The 26,710-nt window shown below is 38.2% G+C and overlaps 1 protein-coding gene across 2 annotated transcripts in view; it reads right to left on the reverse strand.

Annotated features, from left to right (window-relative positions):
* Positions 1-24,406, reverse strand: part of PHF14 (PHD finger protein 14) — a 186,010-nt gene extending 161,604 nt beyond the window's left edge. For both annotated transcript variants that reach the window (XM_066354053.1, XM_066354052.1), the window contains exons 1-4: positions 23,909-24,406; positions 23,361-23,471; positions 9,712-10,508; positions 2,569-2,713 (exon numbers count right to left, since the gene is read on the reverse strand). In XM_066354053.1, the coding sequence (XP_066210150.1) occupies positions 2,569-2,713; positions 9,712-10,508; positions 23,361-23,471; position 23,909 (1,054 nt within the window). In that variant the 5' untranslated portion in view covers positions 23,910-24,406. The remainder of the gene's footprint in view (positions 1-2,568; positions 2,714-9,711; positions 10,509-23,360; positions 23,472-23,908) is intronic.
* Positions 24,407-26,710: the final 2,304 nt, after the last annotated feature.

Below are 26,710 nucleotides of genomic sequence, written 5' to 3' on the forward strand. Positions count from 1 at the left end.
TGAGATCAGTACCATGACCTGCAAGGCCTCATGGGGTTTGCCCAATCTCTGCCCCACCTCTATACTAACCTGGCTCACTCGACTCAGTCCTAGCCATGCCAATCGCTGTGCCATCATACAAACACGCCAAGCACGTTCCCACTTCAAGTTCTCTACACTCACTAATCCCTCTCCCTAGAGCGCTTCCCTCAAATATACACATGGCTTCTCCCTCACATCCTGCAGGTCACTGCTCAAACATGACCGTGTCAGAAGGGTTTCCCTTACCACCTTCTAAAAATACAAATTTCCACCTATCCACTCTTTGTCCTGGTACATGTCTATCTATTCTTTTATGTTTTCATCACCTGTCTCTTTTTACCAAACATTAAGCTCCATGAAGTCAGCAATTTCTGTATTCTGTTTATTCCACATGCGTAAAACCTAGAGAGTGTCTAGTTTCTGGAAGGTTCTCAACAAACATTATGGAAGAAAAAGGAGTGAATAACAGAAAGAGAAGACATTCCCACGGTGAGCCTTGGCAGCAAGAGGGGGGGCTTCATATGAAGGCAAGAGGCTGGGTTAAACAGTGCAGCCCCCCAGGATCCAAAGTTCCCTCACGCCTACAGACTCCCAGAACCCGCTGGGAGGACGGCTATAATACCAGAAAGGCGAGGAAGGACAACGTCATAGAAATACTGGTTTGTGAAAGTCATGGTACTAATGGGAAAAAGTAACCGATAGAGAAGAAAATAGTAACTTTACCACGATGAAACCTGGAAGACACCTTCTCAATCAAGCAATCAAAGGAGCATCACCAGTGTAACGCCAGTGGCCGGGGCCAGGCAGGTTCCCACTGGACTTGGGCAGGGTAGAGGAACTGCGGAGCTGGAAAGCCCTACGCTTTCATTCCCGTTTATTAGAGTCTCGCAACAGCAGGCGAGCAGACAGGCAGGAGAAACCCACTTCTTAGGGCAGGGGTGAGCACAGAGCAAAATCACCCCTCGCAGTGGCAGGCGCGCGAGGAAAATGGCCCCTCATGGTGGCAGGCAAGCAATCCGCCAGGTGGCCCCTCACAGTGGCAGGCAAGCAGTCCACCCTGAGTGAAAGCAACTGTAACCTTACATAGGCTACACACACGTGGCTCTGCCACATGCTCACGCACTAATCATGCAAAGTGCAAGCGAGCGAGTCTAACACACAGCTGTTTTCCCTACAAGGAGCAACCTGACAAATAAACATGATATGCTTCCTAATATGATACACTGAGAATACCATGTAACTTCTGTGACATTCCTGCTTAAAGCACATAACCTGAATACAATCATGAGGGGAAAAAACATATTAAGGACATTCTATAAAAGAGTTGTCCTGTATTCTTCAAAAATACCAATGGCTTGAAACACAAAGGCTCAGGATATGTTCCAGATTAAAGGTGACTGAATAGTCAAGACAACTGAATGCAATCAGTGATCCTGATTTTACTTGGCCAGAACTGACATTATTAGAATGATGGCTAAAACGTGAATACAGTCAATAGATTAGATCATAGTATTCCATCAGTGCTACTTTACTGACTTTGATAATTATGTGGTTATGTAATAGAATGCCCTTTTTCGTAGGAAAGACACACCAATACTGTATTTAGGAGTAGAGGGGGCATTATGTCTACAGTTTGCTCTCATAGAAGTCAGGGAAAAACCTGTTATATGATAGAGAAGAGGAAACAAGTACAGCAAAATGTTTCCATCTATGAAAGCTGGGTGAGGAAAACATGGGAATTCTTATTACTCATAACTTTTCTGTAAGTCAGATATTACATCAAAATAAAATTTTAAGCAAAAAAATATATAACAAAGAAGGTTCTAAAATAATAATGAGGAAAAAACTCGTTCAATCTATTACAGTGACTCCTTTTTCAGATTTTAAAAGATGACCTCTATATATTTTCCTTTCAAGTTCACAGTTAAAAATAAATACGAAAGAAGAAAGTGTGTAATGCCACTAGATTTAGAATGTAACCTTTCAATACTAACCTTTTAGTAACTAATATGTTAGTCCATTCTATTGGACTAACTAACATATTAGACTCCATCTAAATTTCACTGAAAAACTAGAAAGAAATAATGCCATGAAGAAAAAGTGTAACGTAACACTGACTATCAAAGAAATACTGTGGTTTCCACATAATAACATTTCCATTTTAATTATTTTAAACATTTAAGGTGTGGGGGAGGGGGTTGAAGAGGGTAAGGAAGGTCAAATACAATATATGGTGACAGAAGGAGAATGAACTTGGATTGATGAGCACACAATGCAACAGAGATGACGTATTATAATATCAAACACTTGAAGCTTATATAATCTCACTAACCAACATCATCCCAACAATTTACTGTAAAAAAATTTAGCTATTCTGAAAAGTAATACCCATCATACTTTAATGATTCCATGTCCCATAGCAATTGAAACATCATGAAATATTGTAGAAAAATCTTAGAACAGAACAAATGTAAAGGAGTTAATTTTACTTTTTAAAATGCAGTATCAATGAGCCATTTCTAAAGGGAGAAAAGACAGCAAAATTACCTTCATGGACTGTAATGCCACAATTGTCACACTGAATTATTTCATCAGCATCTTCGCTATTATCTCCAAGACAAACACAGCAAATCAGAATATGGTCCATTTTTTGAGAACTCCAGTTTTGACTCTTTTCAAGAATCAGCGAGTCCTAAATATTAAAATATATCAGAAAATCACATATTGAAATGAAAAGGTAATTTAAATAAAACTCTCACTTAAAATTATTTTATGCGTTTCCAAAATTACACTGCTTCTCCATTCTTTTAGTAATTTAAGAAAATGCTACATATGAGAAGTTCACCTCTGTTTCAAAGGACCCTGTAAGAAGCACCCTAATTTGTCACTTCCCTGCAAGTCCCAAGTATGCTCCCCTCTAGAAAATGAAAACGCAAGCACGCGACTAACAATTCTACATCTGCTTTGCCATTCTTAATTAGTCTAATCCCTTAAACTAGGAGAAAGAAAAACTAACTCATAAGTAATTATTACATAATCTTATACATTGGTTTAAAAAGTATAAACATTAGGCTCCTACTCTTTGGAAATCTATAATTCCACCTATGGAAAACAAGACACACATATATTAAACAGGAATAAATCAATTCAAGGTAACATATAAGCAACTATGTATGTGATGGCATAGTTACAGACTATAATTCTTTTTTTTTTTTTTTTCAGACTATAATTCTTAAGTGTATAAGGGGAATTCAGAAGTTCCAGGGTCATCCAACTAGATGATAGGTACAGAAAACCATATAAAAATAATCCAGGTTGACTTGTTGCTAGAAGAGTCAGAGTACTCTATTAGGTTTATGTCAAGAAATATCTAGTATAGCCTGACCAGGTGGTGGCGCAGTGGATAGAGCGTCGGACTGGGATGCGGAAGGACCCAGGTTCAAGATCCCGAGGTCGCCAGCTTGAGCGCGGGCTCATCTGGCTTGAGCAAAAAAGCTCACCAGCTTGGACCCAAGGTCTCTGGCTCCAGCAAGGGGTTGCTCGGTCTGCTGAAGGCCCGCGGTCAAGGCACATATGAGAAAGCAAGCAATGAACAACTAAGAAGTCACAACGCACAATGAGAAACTAATGATTGATGCTTCTCATCTCTCTCTCCGTTCCTGTCTGTCTGTCCCTGTCTATCTCTGCCTAAAAAAAAAAAAAAAAAAAATCTAGTATAAACTGATAATAAAGATACCTAGCTAATTGTAATATAAAAAAAGATATAATAATAGATAAATATAAAAAGATAAAATTTCAAGAAATGAAAGAGTTTGCTTTTTTAATTTAAACCTTCTACATTATGCATTTAAATTTTAAAGGATAAATTAACAAGATAATTCTTGTCATAGTGAACAGATTGGGCTTAGATTTACATAACAAAATATGGTATTTGAGTCTATATATTTTCATTTAAGAACCTGACCATATTCAGAAACAAAATTTCTAAATTAGCTCCATATTATATATTCACTAAATATAGGTTCATATTAATTTTGTTTATATTTTTATATTCTTTTAAACTAACCAATATTGAAAGGTAACATTTAAAGCCATCATTTCAATAGCAACTTGTGACATTTGAATGACACTCAAATGTCACAATGAATAACAGTCATTCAATATACTATTTCTGTGTAATGCATCTAAACTTGCAGTTGATCTATAAAGCAAATCAGGAAAGAATGCAAAAGTCAACAAGGAGGTATACCATATTTCTCAAAAACCCCAGTAATTTAAAATGTTATCCTTTGCTTCCTTTTGTTATAAAAGCAAAGTAGTTTAAGGGCTTTGGACATGGCAATCAAATAAAGATAAAAAGGTTTTACAGTTCTTTGGTCCAGTGAGCAAAACAAAATCCACCCAGAAAAAAAATCTGCTCAGATCTTCCTCCCATTAGCCATGCTTCAACTGGAACAGCATTTAATTTAGAGTCAAAAGATCTTTGGTTTTATTTTCATCTCTCATTTAATAGCTGTTGAACCTTGAAACTGCAGTCTTCTCATGTGTAAAATGGGATTATAATAATAATACAGTACCTACCTTGCGAGGCTGCTGTTAGAATTAACAACATAATGTATATAAGAATGTTACTGAGACATCCTAGGTACTCAATGATATGTTGATTCCCATTCTCCTTTCCTCTGTACTTCTTGTAGGTGGATTAAAAGAGAAACATGAGCTAACCATTTATTACACGGGGGAATCTTTCTTGATACCCCGAAGAAAAGTTATAAGCCTCAATGACTAAGCTGCTGTAAATATTTTCCTATTGTTAAGTCCAAAAGACATTTTTCTTAGAATATAATATCTAGGTTTAAAAAAAAAAACAGGCTAGGAAAAGACCTAACAAACAACTGGAGTGTGATGACTGAGAAGATACATGTTCATGGGCACTGACAGTATTTCTCTGCTGGAATTACAACTAATCAGCCCTTGAGAAAGGTTTATCCATGTAGGAAACAAGTAAATTACTATGGATCAGAAAAATTAACGTCAACAGGTGGCTCTAATTCCATTACTTTCCTTTTTTTTTTTTTTTTTATTTTGCTCAGGAAAACAAGAAGTGGCTAAATTATATCTCTGCATCAATTTCTATACATATCATTTAGAGGCAGAGAAGACAAATTTAACTGGTATCTCTGGCCCTCTGTTCCCCATCATTAGAAATTCTTACTAGAAATGTAATGCAGAGAGAGAGAAATGAGGGTAAACTAGCACTTTGTAATAATACTACTGGCTGATGCAATGACTGACAGGCAATTCTTCAAGGGGAAAATCTAAATAACACATCCTCTTAAAAAAAGATGCTCTATGTTGTCTTTACTAGATAAAATATGGGAATATGAATGCTTACAAACAAAATATTAAAGCCAATTTAGTATCAACTTTTATTGGCACATTTCTAAAGCTGTATCTCAGTTTTCAAGTTTCTAGAGATAATAGTTAAGCTAAAGTTTTCACCCCAATTATAATCATTTGAAAAGATCATTTTTACATAAAAATAGGAATTGGGAAAGTCAGTTTTGAATGGCACAAGAGTACTACCTAGAACATTATTTTAATATTATGGAATAATTTAAAGGAATCTAATGGTAATTATAAGAATAAATGGGATGCTACAGTAAATTAATTATAGTAAATTATTTCATTTTTTCCCTTAGGATTTAAAATTTATACCGAGAATGATAATATTGCTCAATAGTCTTATGGCTCTGAAGTACGTTAGTGTTTCCTTATGTGTGTGTTCCACATAGATGATTAGAAATATAATACACAGCAGGGCAAATTCTAATTTACATGTGTTTTTAACAGAAGGAAAGAGTCCATCATGCTTCATGTCATACCAGAATTAAAGGAATCGATTGTCCTGAAGAGAAACAAAATTAGTATACCCACAAGTTTGACTTCTGTGTTTTTAAAGAATAAACTCTTAAGAATCTCAAGTAATTTTTGTAATGTGTTATAAATTGATTTTTTGGGGCCTCAGAGAAATTTGTTTTATTTTGAAATGTGTAAAACAGCAATTAATAAGTAAGAAGCTCTAACCTCAGTGCCTATTTATAAATTTCAGCAAAACTTTTGCATTTTAATTGGCAAATCAGAGGACAACTGCCATTTTCTCATATGGCTAGACACTAATATCCATTTATTATAAATGAGTCTTTTATTAAAAAAACTTCCATTTGAAAATTTCTATTGATACGATTTTCTCTCAAATATTAATCCAAAGCTCTGGTTTCAAAGCACTGAAAATGGGAACCAGTCTCTGAAAATACTGCACAGCCCTCCTCCCCCAAAAATCTACTTTAGAAAACTAAAAGGCAAGATAACCTTAGTGAATCTCAATGCTTCAAGATAAAACTTTGAAAAGACACATAATCATATTTCAAGAGGATTGTTCAAACTATACCAAATTCATAAATGCCATAATACCATTGACAAACACTACTATCCATATGCAGAAAATGCCCAATTCTAGAACAATAGTTCTCAAGTTATGATTGGTCTAGGAACTCTGCTTTAGGGAGGTCCACAAGGTCAAGGCCATTTTCACATTAATTCTAAGGTTATTTGCCTTTTTCACTCTTTATCATAGGTGTAAGGTAAAGTTTTTCACAAGCTACCTGACATGGGATGGCAATACTAATCTGACAATTTAGGTGATTCTATATGTCTTAGTTTTTGAAATTTCAGAGTTTTAATTTGAAATGGTAAATATCAATATATAACCTATGTAAATAATAACTGGGGTCCTCAGTAATTTTTAAGAGTATCAAAAGGTCCTGAAACCAAAATATAATATTTAAGAATCACTGCTCTAGAGTATTTTAAGGCCCGTGGCATAGATATGTTAAGGCCTTTAAGAGCCAATAGTTCTAAAAACAAACAAACAAACAAACAAACCTGATCAAAAAAATATCAAGCTTAAAAATATATCAAATTCCCCTAAGAAACTTCAATATTATTAAAGTTCCTGGGCCTCATTTACATGACACCCAACATCCTTTCCCTACAAAGTACCTGAGAGCAGCAAAGAAAAAGGTGTACTGCTTACAAACTAAATATAATTCTATTATGTACTTCTAAAGCCACATTTTAGCTAGGTCTACTACAAAGTAGTATTTGAAAACCTAAAGTAGGCCCTGGCCAGTTGGCTCAGTGGTAGAGCGTCGGCCTGGCATGCAGAGGTCCCGGGTTCGATTCCCGGCCAGGGCACACAGGAGAAGCACCCATCTGCTTCTCCACCCCTCCCCCTCTCCTTCCTCTCTGTCTCTCTCTTCCCCTCCGCAGCCGAGGCTCCATTGGAGCAAGGATGGCCCGGGCGCTGGGGATGGCTCCTTGGCCTCTGCCCCAGGCGCTAGAGTGGCTCTGGTCACAACAGAGCGATGCCCGGAGGGGCAGAGCATTGCCCCCTGGTGGGCGTGCCGGGTGGATCCCGGTCGGGCGCATGCGGGAGTCTGTCTGACTGTCTCTCCCCATTTCCAGCTTCAGAAAAATAAAAAAAAAAAAAAAAAAAAAAAAAGTAAACCTAAAGTAAAAGCAGAGAAAAATACTTCCAATATAATAAAATATACATGTATTAACGAATGGACACTCAGCAAGCTGTAACTACCTAAAAGAGCCAGGAAGATAGGAACAGTGGCCATAGGCAACAAGGATGAACTTTAATCATCTTTTTACAAAATCAAAAAATTTAGAAACATAAAAAATAATCTCAATTGATTCATTTTTTATTAAAATTTAATATCTAATTTGAGTAACCTTTAAATAAAACTAAAACCAAAAATTTTGAAGAATTCAAATAGTCTTGTAAAAAAACCAGTTATCAAGCTTTCAGGTAGACTATTATTGAGGAAAAATGAATTTTCTGTAAGTTCTACATTTCTGCAGAGAGTAGAACAAAAGGAAAATTAAAATAAAATAACAAAAGAGAAATTAATTTTGCTAAGTAAGAAGAAACAAGGCACTTTTCCAAGAAATGTTCTGCAATCTCATTCCTTTGGGAATGTTAACCTAAATCTATCAAGGCCCATTATAAACTAAAGTCTCTTCCAGTAGGAAAAAACTAAACAGTGCATGTGGCCTTTAAATGCTTCGTAAAAATAAGTCTACAATCTCTTAAGCAATACATTACATATTACACATTATTAACAAATGGATAATATACTGGCTTTACGTGGCAAATGTCTAAACATATGAAGGTGTCCCCCACACCTTAGCATAAATCTAATCCACATTGCCTCTATCATTAGCCAGCCTACTTTTGTGAATGTCAGGCTAATAAAAATGAAGTAAGGAAGTGATGCCAATCGTAAGTTTATTCAGTAAATACAGATGGAATACTACTAAGTGCTATGAAATAAACTGGATACATGCCTAAAAATCAAATATGAACAGTTGGATTTTCCATATTTCTATTTCCATAAATTAGCATTGAAGCTATGGAATTGCCTGTGCTACATCATTATAAATGCGATATTATATTCTAAATGACAATTTTCCTTTACCTAAAGATAAAAATTAGGATAGCACTAGAGACAAGCAACACACTTCATATGAAAGTGGGCAAACTAGAAGTTAAGAAATGTTTATAATCTAAAATATAAACTGTCATATTTCATCTCTACTGACATATAACCCCTCGTAGACTGCTATATATTGTTTAGTTAAGAAAATCAGCAAATTTTTCTACCAGTTTAACCTATTTCAATGGGATGAAAAAAAAAAGTGCTTGATAAAGTGAAAGAAGTGAATTTTCATGACTATAAACACACTAACAAAATGACAGACTGAATTAGTCTAGTTCTACATGTGATGTAACAAATACATCTACAGATGAGAAGACAACTCAATCTTTCTTTTGGATAAAAACATATACATAAACACACAGACAAAAAGACACAAATGTGTTTGACTGAAGAGTCTTGAATGTTGCATCTCGGGCCCAATGGATAAACCTAACTTTCAGTAGTAGAACTTCAAGTGGCAGAACTGAGTCATTACTGCAGATTTATGATAAGAATGTTTGTTTTATGATAGAAATGTTTGCTTTCATTTCTTTGTAGAGAGAACTTATTCACTAAGTACATGTAAACATATAGTTTGTATTTCGCATATATCTAAAGCAAAGATTTGGTGACTATTCAGATGATGGTGCTATAACTGGTAAAGAAATTAACCTTGAACATGAATCTCTGAGACAATCATTAAGCTGCTTGTTGCCCTGTTATAAAGTATTCTAAGACTCTAAATTTTTATGTGGATATGAACATAACTAAGTTGAAAGGTGACCTTTCCCATAATCCACTTAGCACCATTCAGCAGTCCTATGAATAATGTGGTGAGAAGATAGAAAGGGAAGGAAAACCCTACCATTTCCCGAGTCTATGGAAATACTCCTCTAAAGATATAGACTGTGAGCTCCTTGAGAACGATGATTGTGAGCTCCTTGAGAACGGTGACAAATATCAGGTACTCAATAAAGGTTGGTTGGCCAAATGAATAAATGTTACAGGGCGTTCATTGACTCCCCCAACTGTCTATAAATAGGATTTCAAGGAAGCCACTTAATATAATGAGTAGAATGGTTTAGAGAAGAATTCCCTTTTCCCCAGACAGACAGATATCATAAAAATTGGGTTGATCTACCTCATTGCTCTTGCTTTGAGATAGTGTCAGGCTATCATTGGTCAGTTCCTCATCATCAGCACTGTTTCTGCTAAGAACTTTACTCTTCTTCTTCTTGCAACCCCCTTCACTGGCAGGGCTGCTATGATCTTCATCATTGCCTTCATCATTTTCCTCCTCATCACTCCCGCTTCCCTCATCTTCATCATCCTCATTGTCTCCATCACTTCCTTCTTTCTGAGATGCAGATCTTCCCTTTCTCTTTACTACAGTAGGTCGCCAATCATTGTCATCTTCACTGTCATAGTCATCCATGTCATTCAATTCTTCCATGGATACAAAATCCAAAAGTGGTCGATTTCGACGAAGGTTCCATTTTTTTGGCTCACTGACTTGTTCCTCTGTAGCAGTTGTAGTGGGGACTGAAGGAGATGTGTTAACAACAGGAGGACTTGTGGCTGGTGTGGTGGCAGCAGCAGAAGCAGCCACATTATCAGACACTGTTGCTTTTTCTTTCTCCTTCTCTCTCTCTTTCTCTTTCTCTTTTTCCTTCTCTTTGTCCTTTTCTTTTTCCTTCTCTTTCTCCTTTTTCTTTCTAGGTCTTTCTCCATTTTCTTCTTCTTCCTTCTTTTCCATTTTAATTAACTGTTTTTCCGATGACAGTATTTCTTCCTCTGTAGAATTTTTAAGTTGTTCTTCTTTTACTTTAATATCTTCATTCAGGTCTTCTTCTAAAATATTTTCTTCAGAATCACTACAGGAACCTTCTCCACTGTCCTTTGAGGGGTCTTCACTTCCATTACCACTCCCTTCAGAATCTGTTGAAAATATGAGAAAAAAAACCACACATATGTATATACATACACACACACACACAACACTGACACAAATGAAACCACCAAAAATCTGTGAGTAACTTGCAAAACAATATAAACAAATTTAAGTCAAAGGATGGTAGACATTACTAACCTGATTAAATAATAAATCAATGAAGTTGGTGTAATGATTTTAGTTCAATATAGCACTAATGAAGATGAATATATGTAACTAAATTAAAATAAGCTTTAAAAAGAAGAGCCTTGTTTTGTCATATAGTACATGTTATATGATGATACCCTAGAGACCTTTTTTTTCCTTAAAAGTAAATGTCATTCTTTTTAAATTGGGCACTTGATTTTAACTTAATAATAAAATATACATCAAATTCTTCTTCCCTTACATCTTCCTTTTATAAACTAGATGGACTTACAAGCATTGAGTAACATTCAGAACAAGAAAATCCTGGCCCAAATTATTTTGTTTTCATTGTTTCATGGTTTACCCATCAAAATTAAGCATAAATATTTGTGACAGTCACCTTATACCACATCCCTAATAGACAAATCAATTATAGGAGCATCAAGTACACAGATGAGAAGAGACAATAGCAATGGCACAGAAAATGGAACCTGAAAGAGAAGTTACTGATTTTCCTGCTTATTAGGATACATATTAGATATTTAGTAAAAGAAGCACCTAAACTATTAAAAATTCTAGGCAGTAACTGCTATATTCCCTAGAATGAAAGAAATAAATAATTTTTTTAAAGTAAGTCATCTTGCAAATGAGCAACCACAGTAGTCACTAAAAGGATAGGCTAAGGACATTAAAGAGTTCCTGTAGAACAATAGGCCTTCTAGCAAGGTTCTTCCATTCTTACCTACTATAGCCCAGGCCCTCTTAGCCCAACACTACTCAGTAACCTTCCAATCATCTTTATGCCTAATCCAATAAATAAAAATATAAAATATATCTGGAAAGAGGGATAAAGGAGAGGAGAAAAAAATAAAGGAGAACAGGTGGAAGTGGGAAGCAAAGCAGTCATAGTCAGGCCATGGTCAATACCAATAGTATAATCTATAGGATGGTGAATATTTTGCACCTATAACCAAAAGAAGGATAATAATAAATGATGAAAAGAGATTGTTTCCATTTTATTCTAATTCTGTTAACTCAATCAGCCTTAGCCTATATAATTAATTGGGCATTAGATGTAAAGAAAGTTCTTTATAATTAGTATCTGGTATTTAAAATAGCTCAGAAATCCTTTATGAATAGCTGATAAAAAAAATCCTCTTAGTCATATCACATTAAAAAAAATGGACTAACATTCAGCAGATGTCAACTGACCTCATAAAATCTTTGTCAATCTCTAGATGCTCATGCAGGTACCCACAGCTTTATCAGGACCATTGAAAAGAAAAACAACCTTGCAGAGGACACAAAATCATGTATATCAGCCATCCTTATCTGAAATTTTTGGAGCTAGATATGTTTCAAAATTTATATTTCTTTAAAAAGTATTAGAAAGGTCGCATGGCTTATGCACAATATGTCACCCTAGCACCTCTAGTCAAAGCTACGGTCCTGTCCTATAATCAAGCACATTATTTATGCATAAATGAATATTTATGAGTATGAAAATAAACATTACAAATAAACTCCTATCAGTACCAGTCGAGTTTTTGCCACCAAATCAGTCTGTGCCCATCTTAGGAAACACCTCTGGATTTGTGAGCTCCTTGGATTACAAAAAGTATGTGGGTCCAGTATCACTCACAAAGAGGTAACTTCATTCAATGTAATAGCTCTACAAATCAAGAAAATTATGATTTTTTTATACCACCCACAACAATTAAATCCTAGATAGTAAGGATCTATTAAATAATAAGTAGAAGTGACTAAACACTTCTAAGGCACGTTCACTAAAGAAAATGGAGACATGTTGCAAGTAATACCATCATTAAGAGAGCTGAGAGAAAAGATATTTTCTTCTGGATTAATCTTCTAGAAGTCATCAGAAGTACCTAAAAAGTACTCCGAAGTATTTTAACGATAAAAACATAACAATGGAATCAAAAGTATATTAACTGGGACACAAATGCAAGGACCTGATCAAACCTGAGAGGAATCCAACTTTGCTATTAAGTAAATTTTACAAAACATGGAGAACTTTTATAGGTTATAATTTTGTTTTGGTTGTTGTGCCAATACAAATTGATTATTTTTCAAAGTAGAGGGAAATTGATACTTTGATTCTGTCTTTTATTTTGTAATCATGCCTGAAGAGAAAGCGATTTTTTAAAGGTTTAAATGCTTTACATTTGTGAACATCTCATTAGAAAAATGTAAGATTTCCCCACAAATTCAAATCCTAGGAGCTTACCCAACCCTTCATTCTCCAAATATAACTTATCAGCCATACTCCAACTGCAGCCATCAAGAATATATCAAACTTTATTTTTCTTTGACCTCTGAAAAATAACTTCATCTGATTAGTCACCACTTTTTTTTTTTTTTTTGGTACATATGTACTTGAGGGATGGAGATAAAAATATTTAACTATAAGCTAGCTTGGTAATAATGAAAACAGGAAGATGAGACTCCTTAGCTGTCTTTATTTTTGTTGACTGCAAGGAAAAATTTTCTATTACTATGAATTCAAAGACTGTCTGGCATATTCCAAATCTATCTCTCTTATAGTCTTAAGATAAATTAAGGACAGACTAGAGAATTAATCCAAATACTTCAAATACAGCCAACCTTCGGCATAAGGACTAGTTAATTCTAAGTCTATACAAAAATTTTAACAGCCTGACCAGGCAATGGCGCGGTGGATAGAGCGTCGAACTGGGATGCGGAGGAGCCAGGTTCGAGACCCCAAGGTCACCAGCTTGAGCGCGGGCTCATCTGGTTTGAGCAAAGCTCACCAGCTTGGACCCAAGGTGGCTGACTCCAGCAAGCAGTTACTGGGTCTGCTGAAGGCCCACAGTCAAGGCATATATGAGAAAGCAATCAATGAATAACTAAGGTGTTGCAGATTGATGCTTCTCATCCCTCTTCGTTCCTGTCTGTCTGTCCTTATCTATCCCTCTCTCTCTATCACTGTAAAAAAAAAAAAAAAAAAAAAAAATTTAACACATAAAAAAATATTTGAAATTAAAATCCCAGTCTACAGAGATGTGTTGTAGAATTTGGCACCTGAAATCTGTATAATTATGTTAACCAGTGTCACTCCAATAAATTCAATAAAGAAATAAAATAAATAATATTGAAGTCCCTACTTCCTATTCAGTTATTGAAAAAGTAATCTTTCTCAAACACACCTTATATCAAAATCTCTCCAATCAATAGCTTTTTCAACTTATAAACAGTTACAGAATGTTTTACAGTTATAGAATTAAGAAAAAAAATAACGTTTAGGAATGCCTTCACAATATTCATTGTTTAAACTTTCCCCATGATAAATACCACACAAGAAAAGATAAAACAACAACAAATATGAGACAGTATGATTTAAATCAGTGTTATGTTAGTTTTGCAATATAAAGAATCATTTTTGTTCATCAAATCTAATTATCTAATTATTCTGTTCTTTGATGAAGTCCAACCATATTAGTATTATAAAAATGCACAGTAGATATGAGACAGATCACCAGTACACCGGATATTCAGTTATCATCTTATGACCATGTTGACTAATCCTGTATAGATTTTTTAAAAGCCAGTCAGTCAACACAACTCACCCTCTAATTCCAGCTGTGGCAATTTTTGTCCCACAGAGGATATCTGGCAGTGTCTAGAGGAAATGGTTGTCATGAAAGGGCCAGAGGTGGGGGCTGCAAAGTAAGGAAGATGCTAATGGCATTTAATAAGTATGTGACAGAGAAGCTGATGAACATTGTACCATACAAAGAACAGGCCTCCACAACAAGGAATATTTCAACACAAAATATTGACAGTGCTGGGGTTGAAAAACTCTGTTCTAGCATTTAAGGCTACAACATGACTTCATTTCTCTTTCGTAGCTCATCTATTCTCTTTTTTTTTTTGCTTATGCTCCAGGATTAATCAACAATATTTTCCTGCCTCTACACTTTGAACTTAATATTTCCCCCACTTAGATTTTAGCATCTAATTTAACTTTTATCTCTTCAATGAATTCTACTAGATCATTCGAGTCTAAAATACTACCATATCCTTTAAAAGACTTGAACTGTATAAGTCAATCATACCTTGTATCATCTATCCATTATTTTATCCAATTATTCTAATATTACCACTATTTTTTGTGAGTTCACCATAACTCCAGAAAAGTACTTTTAAATAAAACTACAGATGGTCAATGACCACATCTTGATTCACTTAGGCTAGTCAGATTAAGTACCGAATATTACCACAGACAAGTCTCAGCCTTTCAGTTAAATTATTTTCTGACAATTTGACCTAATTAAACTATGACAAGATATAAAGTTAACTATTGTACTTTGGCCAGCGGTTTGAGGGGATACAGCATTGCCATTTTTGTAAAGTACTGTACCCCAGATTCTGAAAGGCACTGTACCTCACTTCATCGGGTTTACATAGAGACACCAAGTCCAGATGAAGTTTGAAGAGTTTTATTGAAGGAGGAGATGGGTTATTTATGCCAGCCGCATATGACTGACACGGGGCATAGCAGACCCAAATCGTGTGCGCCAAATACATCTCAGAGGTTGGTTATATACCCTTTGACCACATACAGGTTGGGGGGGTATGACAGCATGACACAATCATTAACAAGATTATAACATTTGTCTAGGGCAGGGGCAGTCAACCTTTTTATACCTACCACCCACTTTTGTATCTCTGTTAGTAGTAAAATTTTCTAACCATCCACTGGTTCCACAGTAATGGTGACTTATAAAGTAGGGAAGTAACTTAACTTTATAAAATTTATAAAGCAGAGTTACAGCAAGTTAAAGCACATAATCATAATTACTTACCAAGTACTTTATGTCAAATTTTCGCTGTTTGGCAGAATAAATCTTTATAAAACAACTTACTATAGTTAAATCTATCTTTTTATTTACACTTTGGTTGCTCCGCTACCGCCCACCATGAAAGCTGGAACGCCCACTAGTGGGCGGTAGGGACCAGGTTGACTACCACTGGTCTAGGGGATTTACAAAGAATGTTAAAACTTTCCAGGTAATACAATCAAAGGCATTCACAAATCCTTTTAGTATCTATCTCTCCTCCTTTGCCTAGCGGTACATGTTAGTCTCAGATTCCAGGGAGGGAGAGCTAAAATCAGTGTAGGGTGGTATGTAAATTTTGCCTCTTATTGAAAGGGAAAGGGAGTTTCTCAAATAACTTTAATCCTTTCAGAGAACTTAAAACCTAATGACCCTAGTCGTCCTTGTAAGTCAGGAGACTTCCACATTCTTTTTCCTCCTTTTTCCAAAGAAAGGACAGGAAAGCCTGACCTTTTCCTCCTAGAATATCAATATTAATTTTGCAGCTTTTTGGTACCATACAACACTGTTTTATCTTGTTTAATAAAAGTAATACATGTACTTTTCTTCAAAAAATTTTTTTAAAACTTCACTTATTAAATGGATTCATCCTAGCCCTAATCCTTGGTCCAAGTCTCAAATATCACCCCTTTAACTATGCTGAACCATAAAATTGCCAATATTTGACAGTTTTATACCTACAAAACTTATTTTATATGGTTTTGTGGTAAGGTGCCAGAGAACTAAAACTTAATATTAGCAATGCCATTCTAAAGAGGAAAAGTCAGGCTTTTTGTCCTGTCCTTTCTTTGGAAAACGGAGGGAAAAGGATATAGCCATGGTGGCGAACCTATGACATGCATGTCAGCACTGACACACATAGCCATTTTCGATGACACGCAGCATGTGGCCGCATACCAGAGAAGTATGGGGCTGCATGCCAAGAAGGATGTTTCATCCTCAGCTCCTGCACAGCCAGGTGCAGTAACCAAGGATAAAACATTTGCTGTAGAGTAGACACAACAGAACTCCAGCGCGGAGTGTCTAGTTCTGGGACTTCCGGTTAGGCCATTAGGGGATCTTTGACCTCACTTCCAGCCAGCGAGCAGGGAGCAGCGTAATGCCGTGGGGGACGCATCTCTGGGGACCCTGAGATCGCCATTACCAGCAACCACATAACCACAGCAACCCTCATCCAATCTACTGTTCTGGGGTGTTGTGGATTTCTAATTGACCATCATTACTGAGATAAGTGAGGGGGAGGTGGGGAGAGGCGAGGGCCTTTGCTATGGGTGCCATTTCCCGCCACTAGAAATAGCGGCAGCCATCTTAATTTACATAAGATGCAACTTGCTGAATTTCAAGACAGCATCTGGGCTCAGGTGTTTGTCAACTTGAGGTCAAAGCTTGAGAATCTGGAAAGGTGCTGCTTGGAGAATCAAGAGAAGTACCACTATGAACAGGAAATTTGGAGTGCCTGGACCCGATTACCAGATGCTTTTAGCACCCTGAAAAATATAGCAATGGCTTTACTCACAATTTTTCTCTCTATGTACTTTGGTGAGACCTTATTCTCAGCGTTAAATAATATCAAAACCAACAAAAGAAACAGTTGACAAATGAAGTTAGTAGTGCTTGCTTGGGCTTGAAGTGTACAAAATACCAACCTTCAATTGAAGATTTAGCCAATGAAATTCAGCAACAAAAAACTCACTAATAGGCAGGTTAGTTAAAGAATTCCCCCTCCTCCTCACTTATGTTAGTTCACGGAACCCCACTAAAGTTAAATAATATCAAGACCAACAAAAGAAACCAACTGACAGATGAACAAAGAAGTCACTAAGCAGGTAAGTTAAATAATTAGTTTTTGGTTTATTAAATACAGTTATATATTACAATTATACATTTTTGTTATTTAAACTATAAATGTGAAATTACGGTTTTTTTCTCAAAGTGACACACCACCCAAGTTATGCTCAGTTTTTTGGTGAATTTTGACACACCAAGCTCAAAAGATTGCCCATCACTGGGATATAGAAATCTCCTAACTTACAAGAACAACTAGGGTCATTTGGTTTTAAGTTCTCTGAAAGGATTAAGGTTATCTGAAGAACTCCCTTTCCCTTTCAATAAGAGGCAAAATTTACATAGCACCCTACACTGATTTTGACTCTCCTTCCCTTCCTGGAATCCTGAGATTAACGTGTACCTCTAGGCCAGGGGTCCCCAAACTTTTTACACAGGGGGCCAGTTCACTGTCCCTCAGACCGTTGGAGGGCTGGACTATAAAAAAAACTATAAACAGCCTGACCAGGCAGTGGCGCATTGGATAGAGCATTGGACTGGGATGCAGAAGGACCCAAGTTCGAGACCCCGAGGTCACCAGCTTGAGTGCGGGCTCATCTGGCTTGAGCAAAAAGCTCACCAGCTTGCACCCAAGGTCGCTGGCTCGAGCAAGGGGTTACTTGGTCTGCTCTAGCCCCACGGTCAAGGCACATATGAGAAAGCAATCAATGAACAACTAAGGTGTCACAACGAAAAACTGATGATTGATGCTTCTCATCTCTCTCTGTTCCTGTCTGTCTGTCCCTATCTATCCCTCTCTCTATAAATAAATAAATAAATAAATAAATAAAATAAAATAAAAACTATAAACAAATCCCTATGCACACTGCACATATTTTAAAGTAAAAAAACAAAATGGGAACAAATACAATATTTAAAATAAAGAACAAGTAAATTTAAATCAACAAACTGACCAGTATTTCCATGGGAACTATGGGCCTGCTTTTTGCTAATAAGATAGTCAATGCACTCCTCTCACTGACCACCAATGAAAGAGGTGCCCCTTCTGGAAGTGCGGTGGGGGCTGGATAAATGGCCTCAGGGGGCCCATAGTTTGGGGACTCCTGCTCTAGGCAAAGGAGGAGAGATAGACACTAAAAGGTTTATGAATGTCTTTGATTGTATTACCTTGAAAGTTTTAACGTTTTTTGTAAATCCCCTAGACAAATGTTATAATCTTGTTAAATGATTGTGTCATGCTGTCATGCCCCCCAACCTGTATGTAGTCAAAGGGTATATAACCAGCCTCTGAAATACACTCGGGGCTGCATAATTTCGGTCCAAAGAATCCCCCGTGTATGCCACCGGCTTAATCAGTAAAACTCCTCAAAATTCATTTTTGCACTTGGTGTCTCTACATAAACCCACTGAAGTGAGGTACAGTACTTTTCAGAATCTGGGGTACGGTACTTTACTACAGTTTCACTTAACATTTCTACATGTTTTTTATCTTTTTATATGGTTTTTCCAGTGGTTATCACCATCATTCTAATACCCTTATAGCCCATTAGGAGTTCTTAGTTTTAAAATTTATTTATTAGTACTCTTCAATCAAAAGTGAGAAATGTAGCTCTATCTTCACATTAGATATAAAAGGTAATGTATTTTCAGTTTATAATTTAATAGTGGAGGTGTTGGGAAGATAAAATATATTATGCTCACTTTGTTAAAGATGGCGCTGCCCACATGGAAGCCCATCGCCCAGGTGATCTTAATGTGTGTTGGGAGTGGGCTATGGGCAGGCAGGATCCTTGTAGCCTGGGGCTTGGTTTTAGGACTAAGCCTTTCCCACCCCTTTTTGTAGTGGGGTGGTACAATCCCATCATGCCTCAGATAAGTGACTTTGTACTAGAAACTTCCCTATTTTGTATATTGAATTAAAGGTTTTGATTTCTACACTAAAAAGTGGGGCAGACCGGGAGTTTGCTCTCTTGGTTCCTGAGATGAGCATTAAAGGAGACAACAGAGAACAGAGAGCAGAGAAAGGCTATGTGGTGGAGGCTAGGAAAGGCAGCCAAGATAATGGAGTGCTGAGAGAGAAGCCAGTTTGTGCAGAGTTTGTGCAGGGAGAAGGAGATGGGGAACAGAGGTAAGTCTGGTGAGCTAGAGACCTTTGATTCTAGGAAACTCGGGTAAGTCAGTAGCTTTGTGAACACTGAATGAGTGGGTTTTGGATCCCAGTGTGTTTTTACTTGCCCACCGGGTGCAAGCTAGGAGTAAAGATGATGGCGCACCAGTTCTTGGTTCCATTGTTTCATTACCGTCTGTCTGAATCTAATGCGAACCTGCATGGGCCAGGTGGCTGTGATGGTGACCCGGGATACTGGCTTTACATTGGAGGCTTATTAACTGCCAATAATCACTTGCCAATCATTTTGGCAGATAATTTTTGAGTAATAGTTATCTTTTTCAATTTTATCATCTGAGAAACACATGAATAAAATCATGTTTATCTGTAAGGACCTTAAATATAATAACCTTTGTCTATAGAATTGTCTGTATTTATTCTTAAAGCCAAACAGAAATATGAAGTTTTTTAAGAATCTCAGGGTTCAAAATGAAAATCAGAAGAAATTGATGCACAGAAACCAGATAAAAGTTGAAGTCAATAAATCCAACCATTTTAACATTAAGTTCTAAAGAAGTTAGTAGTTCATTCAATGAGTCATTTCTAGGAATTGTTTTGAAAGAAGCTAAGATAGACAAATGGTTATTTATATTTCTCTACTTTCAGTTTAATCTTCTTAAGTAGAATTGGGATTGTACATCAATATGTTTAAAAACCAGTGTTAAGTCTAATGTCTTATTACCTGTAAGAGTCCAAATATTTCAGGCTGAGGAGAGAAAAGATTCAAATAGGAACCACTGGCAATCTAGAATAAACCAACATCTCAGCTATGGGAGACCAAGGCACCTTAACCATGAGTAGAAAATATCATTCAATTTCTACTGACTATGAACTATAAAGAAAATAATTTTCTACTAAACTCTCATTTACAATAAATCAAGAACTACACAGATAAATTTTGACATTTGGTCACAAATTTAATTTCCCCAGAAAACAGGAAAGTAATTACAAATAGAGCCAGCTAGGTATTATAAGAGGGGACAGAATATATATTATAGAATATATATATATATATATATTTAGAGCTTTTAGATAAAATAAAAAATTAGATAACAAAACTCAACCACAAATAATAGATAATTCCCATAAACTCTGATTAAGATTTAACAAGGTAAGGAATCTCTACTTAGCTTAATAGCATAAATTATTTTGAGATAGTAGTTTATACCATTAAATTGTTTTAACCATTATAAAAGAGAAGTAATACCTGTGCATAACTCCATCTCAATAAGCAACAAGTAAAATATTACCTACAAGGTCAGAATTTATTGCCAAAAATAATTATGGAATAAAGAAATTAAGCTCTGGGATTTTTCCCATATGGTATTCAAATAAGCCATGATTTCTGAGACCCAGCTATTTTTGTCACACTTTACAATGTGTACCATAACAAATCAAAACATTCTATTCTTATCTGCCAAGGTTTCATCAAGAGAACTAAAGTAGGCTTGGATTTAATCCCATTGCCCTTCCCTTGCTTTCTCTTTTTTGGAAGTACCAACCATCAGTGAATCAACTAAATGGAAGATAAAGAGCTGAGAAGCAAAGGTTAAAAAAACAGTCAATCAAGATACAGTTAACAACTTTTGAATTACTGGGAGTGACTTCAATTAGTTACCACAACATCCAAGTAGTTTCAGTTTATGCTTATATCCTATCTCTTTTTAGGATCTATACCAGGGGTAGTCAACCTTTTTATAGCTACCGCCCACTTTTGTATCTCTGTTAGTAAAATTTTCTAACCACCCACCGGTTCCACAGTAATGGTGATTTATAAAGTAGGGAAGTAACTTTACTTTATAAAATTTGTAAAGCAGAGTTACAGCAAGTTAAAGCATATAATAACAACTTACCAAGTACATTAGGTTGGATTTTACTGTTTGGCAGAATAAATCTTTATAAAACAACTTACTATAGTTAAATCTATCTTTTTATTTATACTTTGGTTGCTCTGCTACCGCCCACCATGAAAGCTGGAATGCCCACTAGTGGGCAGTAGGGACCAGGTTGACTACCACTGATCTATACAAAGAAAAGATTGTAAAATTTGGAATCAAAAGACATGGATTGGGCCTTTCATCCCTTATGACCTGAGTGACCTCATGCAAATTCTTTAAACTCAGTTCCTCTGTCATCTGTAAAATAATATCTCCTTCACTGTTACTTTAAAAATTAAATTAAATTTTGGCTTAATGGTAGAGTGTTGACTCGGTGTGTGGAAGTCCTGGGTTCAATTACTGGTCAGGGCACAGAGGAGAAGCGCCCATCTGCTTCTCTACCCTTCCCCCTCTCCTTTCTATCTCTCTCTTCCCCTCCCACAGCCAAGACTCCATTGGAGCAAAGTTGGCTTGGGTGCTGAGGATGGCTCCATGGCCTCGCCTCAGGTGCTAGAATGGCTCCGGTAGCATCAGAGCAACAGCCCAGATGGGCAGAGCATCGCCTCCTAGTGGGTAGGCCGGGTGGATCCCGGTCGGGTGCATGCAGAAGTCTGTCTGCCTCCCCACTTCTCACTTAAGAAAAAAAAATTAAATTAAAAAAAAGTTAAATTATAGAGACAAAAATTTCTCATTACATCACAAGCAGATTTTGGTTTTGATTTTTTTTTTTTTTTTTTTAGGTGAGAGGAGGGAAGATAGTAAGGCAGACTGCTGCATGTGCCCCCACTGGGATCCACCCTGAGGATGCTAGAGAGCACCAACCTATTTTTAGGGTCTGAAGCCAAGGGGGTCCAACAGAGCTATCCTCAGTGGCAGGAGCCACTCCAATGGAGCCAGTTCCTGGATGCAGAAGGAGAAGAGGGAGAGAAATGGGAGCGGAATGGGGTGGGGTGGGGGGGAGAAGCAGATGGTAGTTTCTCCTGTGTGCCCTGAAGAGAATCCAACCCCGGAAGTCCATACTCGGGCAGTCCCTCTATCCACTGAGCCAGCAGCCAGGGAAAATTCTGATTGCTGATGCTATTAAAAGTAATAATACATAGTAACACAACCTAACTTCATCCCATCCCTAAAGAGAAAAAATAAACAGAAAGACGAGAAATATGACTAAGCATAGAAAATTCTATGGAAGAATACTTAAAAACTGTTAAAAGACTTTCACTTCTCACTTTATTTAAATTTCCACTCAAAAGGGGCCAAACTGAAAGTAATTTTTATTGTTCATGTCTTGGTATTTTTCACCTAAAATAAACATCATTTGTATCCATGTCTCAGATTCCTGCAACTAAAACATTCTATGTATCACTATGTGAGTTACAATGAACTGAAGATACAAAGTAAACCACACTTTTCTACTTTTCCAATTTTGTACAATGTGAATATATAACCTTTAAAAAAGTACATTGTTTCTAAAATCACAAAATACAGAGCTTTACATCTCAGTGATTTTTGAAAGGCCCAATTCACAAGGCCCAGCAGCTACTATGAAGTGCAACTTCTTTTCTCTGGTCAGTTTAATTCTGGTAGAGAGCTAATACACAATGTTTAAAACTCCCTCCACAGGGTGCCAAGTGATCTGAACAGAGAAGAACCCTGCTCATGAGCAGTTCATGGCTACTTTCAGGATATTTACCTCGTGATATCTCTAAATGTTCTCCCTTTATCCATAAAAGAAGCATAAACATCTTGAAGGAAAAAATAAAGAAAATGTTTTTGCATCTTTGGAATAAGTCCTCTGCCGGCTCATTAAGTACCAACAAAAACAGATGCAATGATAGGACCCAGTAGTGATAGGATCTTAGGGAAATGTGGAAATCAAATGGAGTTTGTGTGCTTTATGACATTTTAACTAAAATCGATTCTTTAAAATAAAGAAAAGAGGAGGGGGTGTCTGAAACTGAACCCAAACTCCAAAGCTGGGAAAGGGAAGAGAGAAGAAGCATTTACCTGAAGCATCTCCAACTTTAAAATCACTGTCATCTGAACTATCATAATCGAGAGCTTCGAGCAGCGAAGCTGCCAAAGGCTTCACCTGCCTCCTCTTGGAGCTGCGATCCACTGTTAAGAAAAAAAAAAATTACAGCGTCATTGAAAATCACACCAAGCACAGGGGAGGGCTGCGTGCTACTGCAGACCTCGTGCCGCGCGGGGACCTGCATCTACCGGGGAAAGGCCGGGCCGAGGACCCGGCAGGTCGGGCAGCAACGTGGGCAGCGCAGCCCCGGCTGCGGCGAAGGCGAACCCAGCCTGACCGAAACCGAAGCCGAGCCTCTGGCACATCTTGTGATGTTTCTGCGACTCGCTCGTAATCCCTCATTAGACACCGTGACGGTCAATGGGAAACGCGAAGCCCGGAGCGTGAAGGCAGCCGCGGTCTCCCCGCGCGCAGTGAAGGGGCAGCGGCCGCGCAGCGCCCCACCCCCGCCCCGCGGACCCCGCTCGGACTCCTAACCGGGGCGGAGACGACTTCTCCCCGGGGGGCCTCCGACACTTACTAGGGAATCCGTGAGGCGGTCGTTGGGAGGAGACCTAGGGAGCGGCTGCGGGAGCCCGGGCGGCGCCGAGGTCGGGGACTGAGACCGCGGGAGCCAGTCGGAAGGATGCTAGCTACGATCGGCGGCGCCGCCGAGCGGGTCTGGGCGTCCCCGCGGCGGCCCGCGGTCCCTCCCGCGCCCCCCGCCCCGGCCCGCCCCCTCGTCCTCGCGGAGCCGGCCCGGCCGCTCGCGCCCCTTCCCCCGGCGCTCCCCCGGCGCGGCGCCCTAGGGTCCAGGCGGCGCGGCCAACCCCGCGGCCCCGGGCCTCAACTTGCCCCGTTAAAACTGTTAGGAAAAAAAAAGAAAAGAAAAGAAAGAAAAACTTTATTAGCCTGCACCAGAAGCGACAAAAGACCCAGAATTTGCACAATCCAAGGCCGGTTGCCTGAGACAATAGGGAAAGCAACGACCCGGATACAGCTCCGAAGAGAAGGAAGTAGACACACAAGGCAGAGCGGGGCGCTAAGTGCAGCAGGAGCCCAGCGCGCCTGCGCGGGACTCGCCGCCGCTCTCCCTCCCGGGGAGGAACCGAGCAGAGCCGAAGGGACCCGAGCGGAGCCGAGTAGTGTCACAGCGAGACCAGAGGACCAGTCCACAGATTCGAGCCTACGCTCAGCCCAAATCTGTAGGGGCCAGTTTTCGTTTCTGGTTTTCCTTCTTAAAGAATACGATTTCCACAAAGGGCCATTTGCTAACTTAAATCACTATCAAAAAACATTAGTAATATCATCTCTTCTGCTACTTCTCCCATAAATTGATGCCTTAAAATATCTTGGAAATTGGGGAAATTGATTTCCTGGAAGCAGGTAATGTGAGAATAGCTTTAGACCTTGTTCGATTGCTTCTTTGATAATTACAGCTCTACCAGAGGGGGGGAAAACATTCACTTGATTATATTAACTAATGTTACAATGATTGTACTGTGGACAGACACATAAGTAAAATATACACAGTATTTAATTCTGCTAAGAGAAAGAGATAATATGCCTAAGGGAAAACATTCCCTCTCACAAGTATATTATGTATTAACTCATGATGTGTGTCCACATGAATATGTAGTGGCTTGCATCCACTTAGAGAATTTATTTATTAAAATGAATTTTTTAACCCATAAAAAAATGAGGACAGTATGTGCAACCAGAAATGGCAGTCCTTTGTCAACTGATGGTTGTTGGGCCAATTCAGTGCCACCAGGAATCTCCAGTTTAGGGCACAGTGAAAAAGGAAAGTTTATTCCATGCAAACTGCTCAATTGCACCTGACCAGGCGGTGGCGCAGTGAATAGAGCATCGGACTGGGATAAAGAGGACCCAGGTTCGAGACCCCGAGGTCGCCAGCTTGAGTGCGGGCTCATCTGGTTTGAGCAAAAGCTCACCAGCTTGGACCCAGGGTCGCTGGCTCAAGCAAGGGGTTACTTGGTCTGCTGAAGGCCCATGGTCAAGGCACGTATGAGAGAGCAATCAATGAACAACTAAGGTCTTGCAACGAAAAACTGATGATTGATGCTTCTCATCTTTCTCCATTCCTGTCTGTCTGTCTGTGTCTATCCCTCTATCTGACTCTCTCTGTCTCTGAAAAACCAACAAACTGCTCAATTGCGATCCAGCACTGCTGCGGGCTAGCTCTATAGTGTACAGCAGTGGTCCCCAACCTTTTTTGGGCCACGGGCTGGTTTAATGTCAGAAAATATTTTCACAGACGGCCTTTAGGGTGGGATGGATAAATATATCACTTGACCGAGATAAGCATCAAGAGTGAGTCTTAGACGGATGTAACAAGGAATCTGGTCATTTTTAAAAAATAAAACATCGTTCAGATTTAAATATAAATAAAATGGAAATAATGTAAGTTATGTATTCTTTCTCTGCGGAACGGTACCAAATGGCCCAAGGACTGGTACCAGTCCACAGCCCGGGCGTTCGGGACCACTGGTGTACGTCTTTATTACGAAGCAGCACAGCCTGGCCGGGAGGCAGCCCCTGGGGCCAGACCCCTCTCAGGCTAGCCCGCTCTGCTCCTGTCTGCTCCCCTCTGCTCCTGCGAGACATTTGGCAGTTCAGCTGCACTTTCCAAGTGAGATGGGAGCTGCTGTACATGGAAGTCTTCCACCCTGGGACTTTTGCAAAGGACTCCAAATCCTCACAGTTTGATTGGTCCAAAAAGCACTGTCCTGAGCCATCAAAATGGAGCTTCTCCCCATAGCACCAGCCTTCTCTTCCCACCCATCCCAACCACCAGAGCAAGATTTCTATAAACAGAACCTGCATTCATTCTGGATGAACAGGGCTTCTTATTTAGGCAAGGTATAACATATAAATTCTGGCTGCCAGTATCATGCAAGCTATGTGTACAGACATAGAGGCAACCAAGACTCATTAAATATTTAAGTTAAACTAACATGGGAGAAACTAAATTTTAAAAAACCTTTAAAACAATCATATGATTCAAATATATCGGGTCGCCTATGTACACTATGAGATGTAGAAGGGAAAATGGAGGCAGAGACCTTTTCTTAGCTGTAACAGCAGCAAAAAAACAAAAAAAAAGCTGCATTATCTATGAAAATAGAATCAACCTTCGAGCTTCTACCTTCAAAGGTATTAAGGTCATGGTGGAGAAGCGGTTCTGGAAAAGGTCAGCAGCAATAGCTGCACCTGTTTTCTGACTTCTAGATTATAGCTACGGTTGTATGACCTTGAAACTACAAGTCTCACACTATCCCTGATTTTCACTCCTCCAGCTTTTCAAATGATTTTGTATGCA

This window comes from Saccopteryx leptura, chromosome 12 (assembly GCF_036850995.1).
Source record: "Saccopteryx leptura isolate mSacLep1 chromosome 12, mSacLep1_pri_phased_curated, whole genome shotgun sequence".
Lineage (NCBI taxonomy): Eukaryota > Metazoa > Chordata > Mammalia > Chiroptera > Emballonuridae > Saccopteryx > Saccopteryx leptura.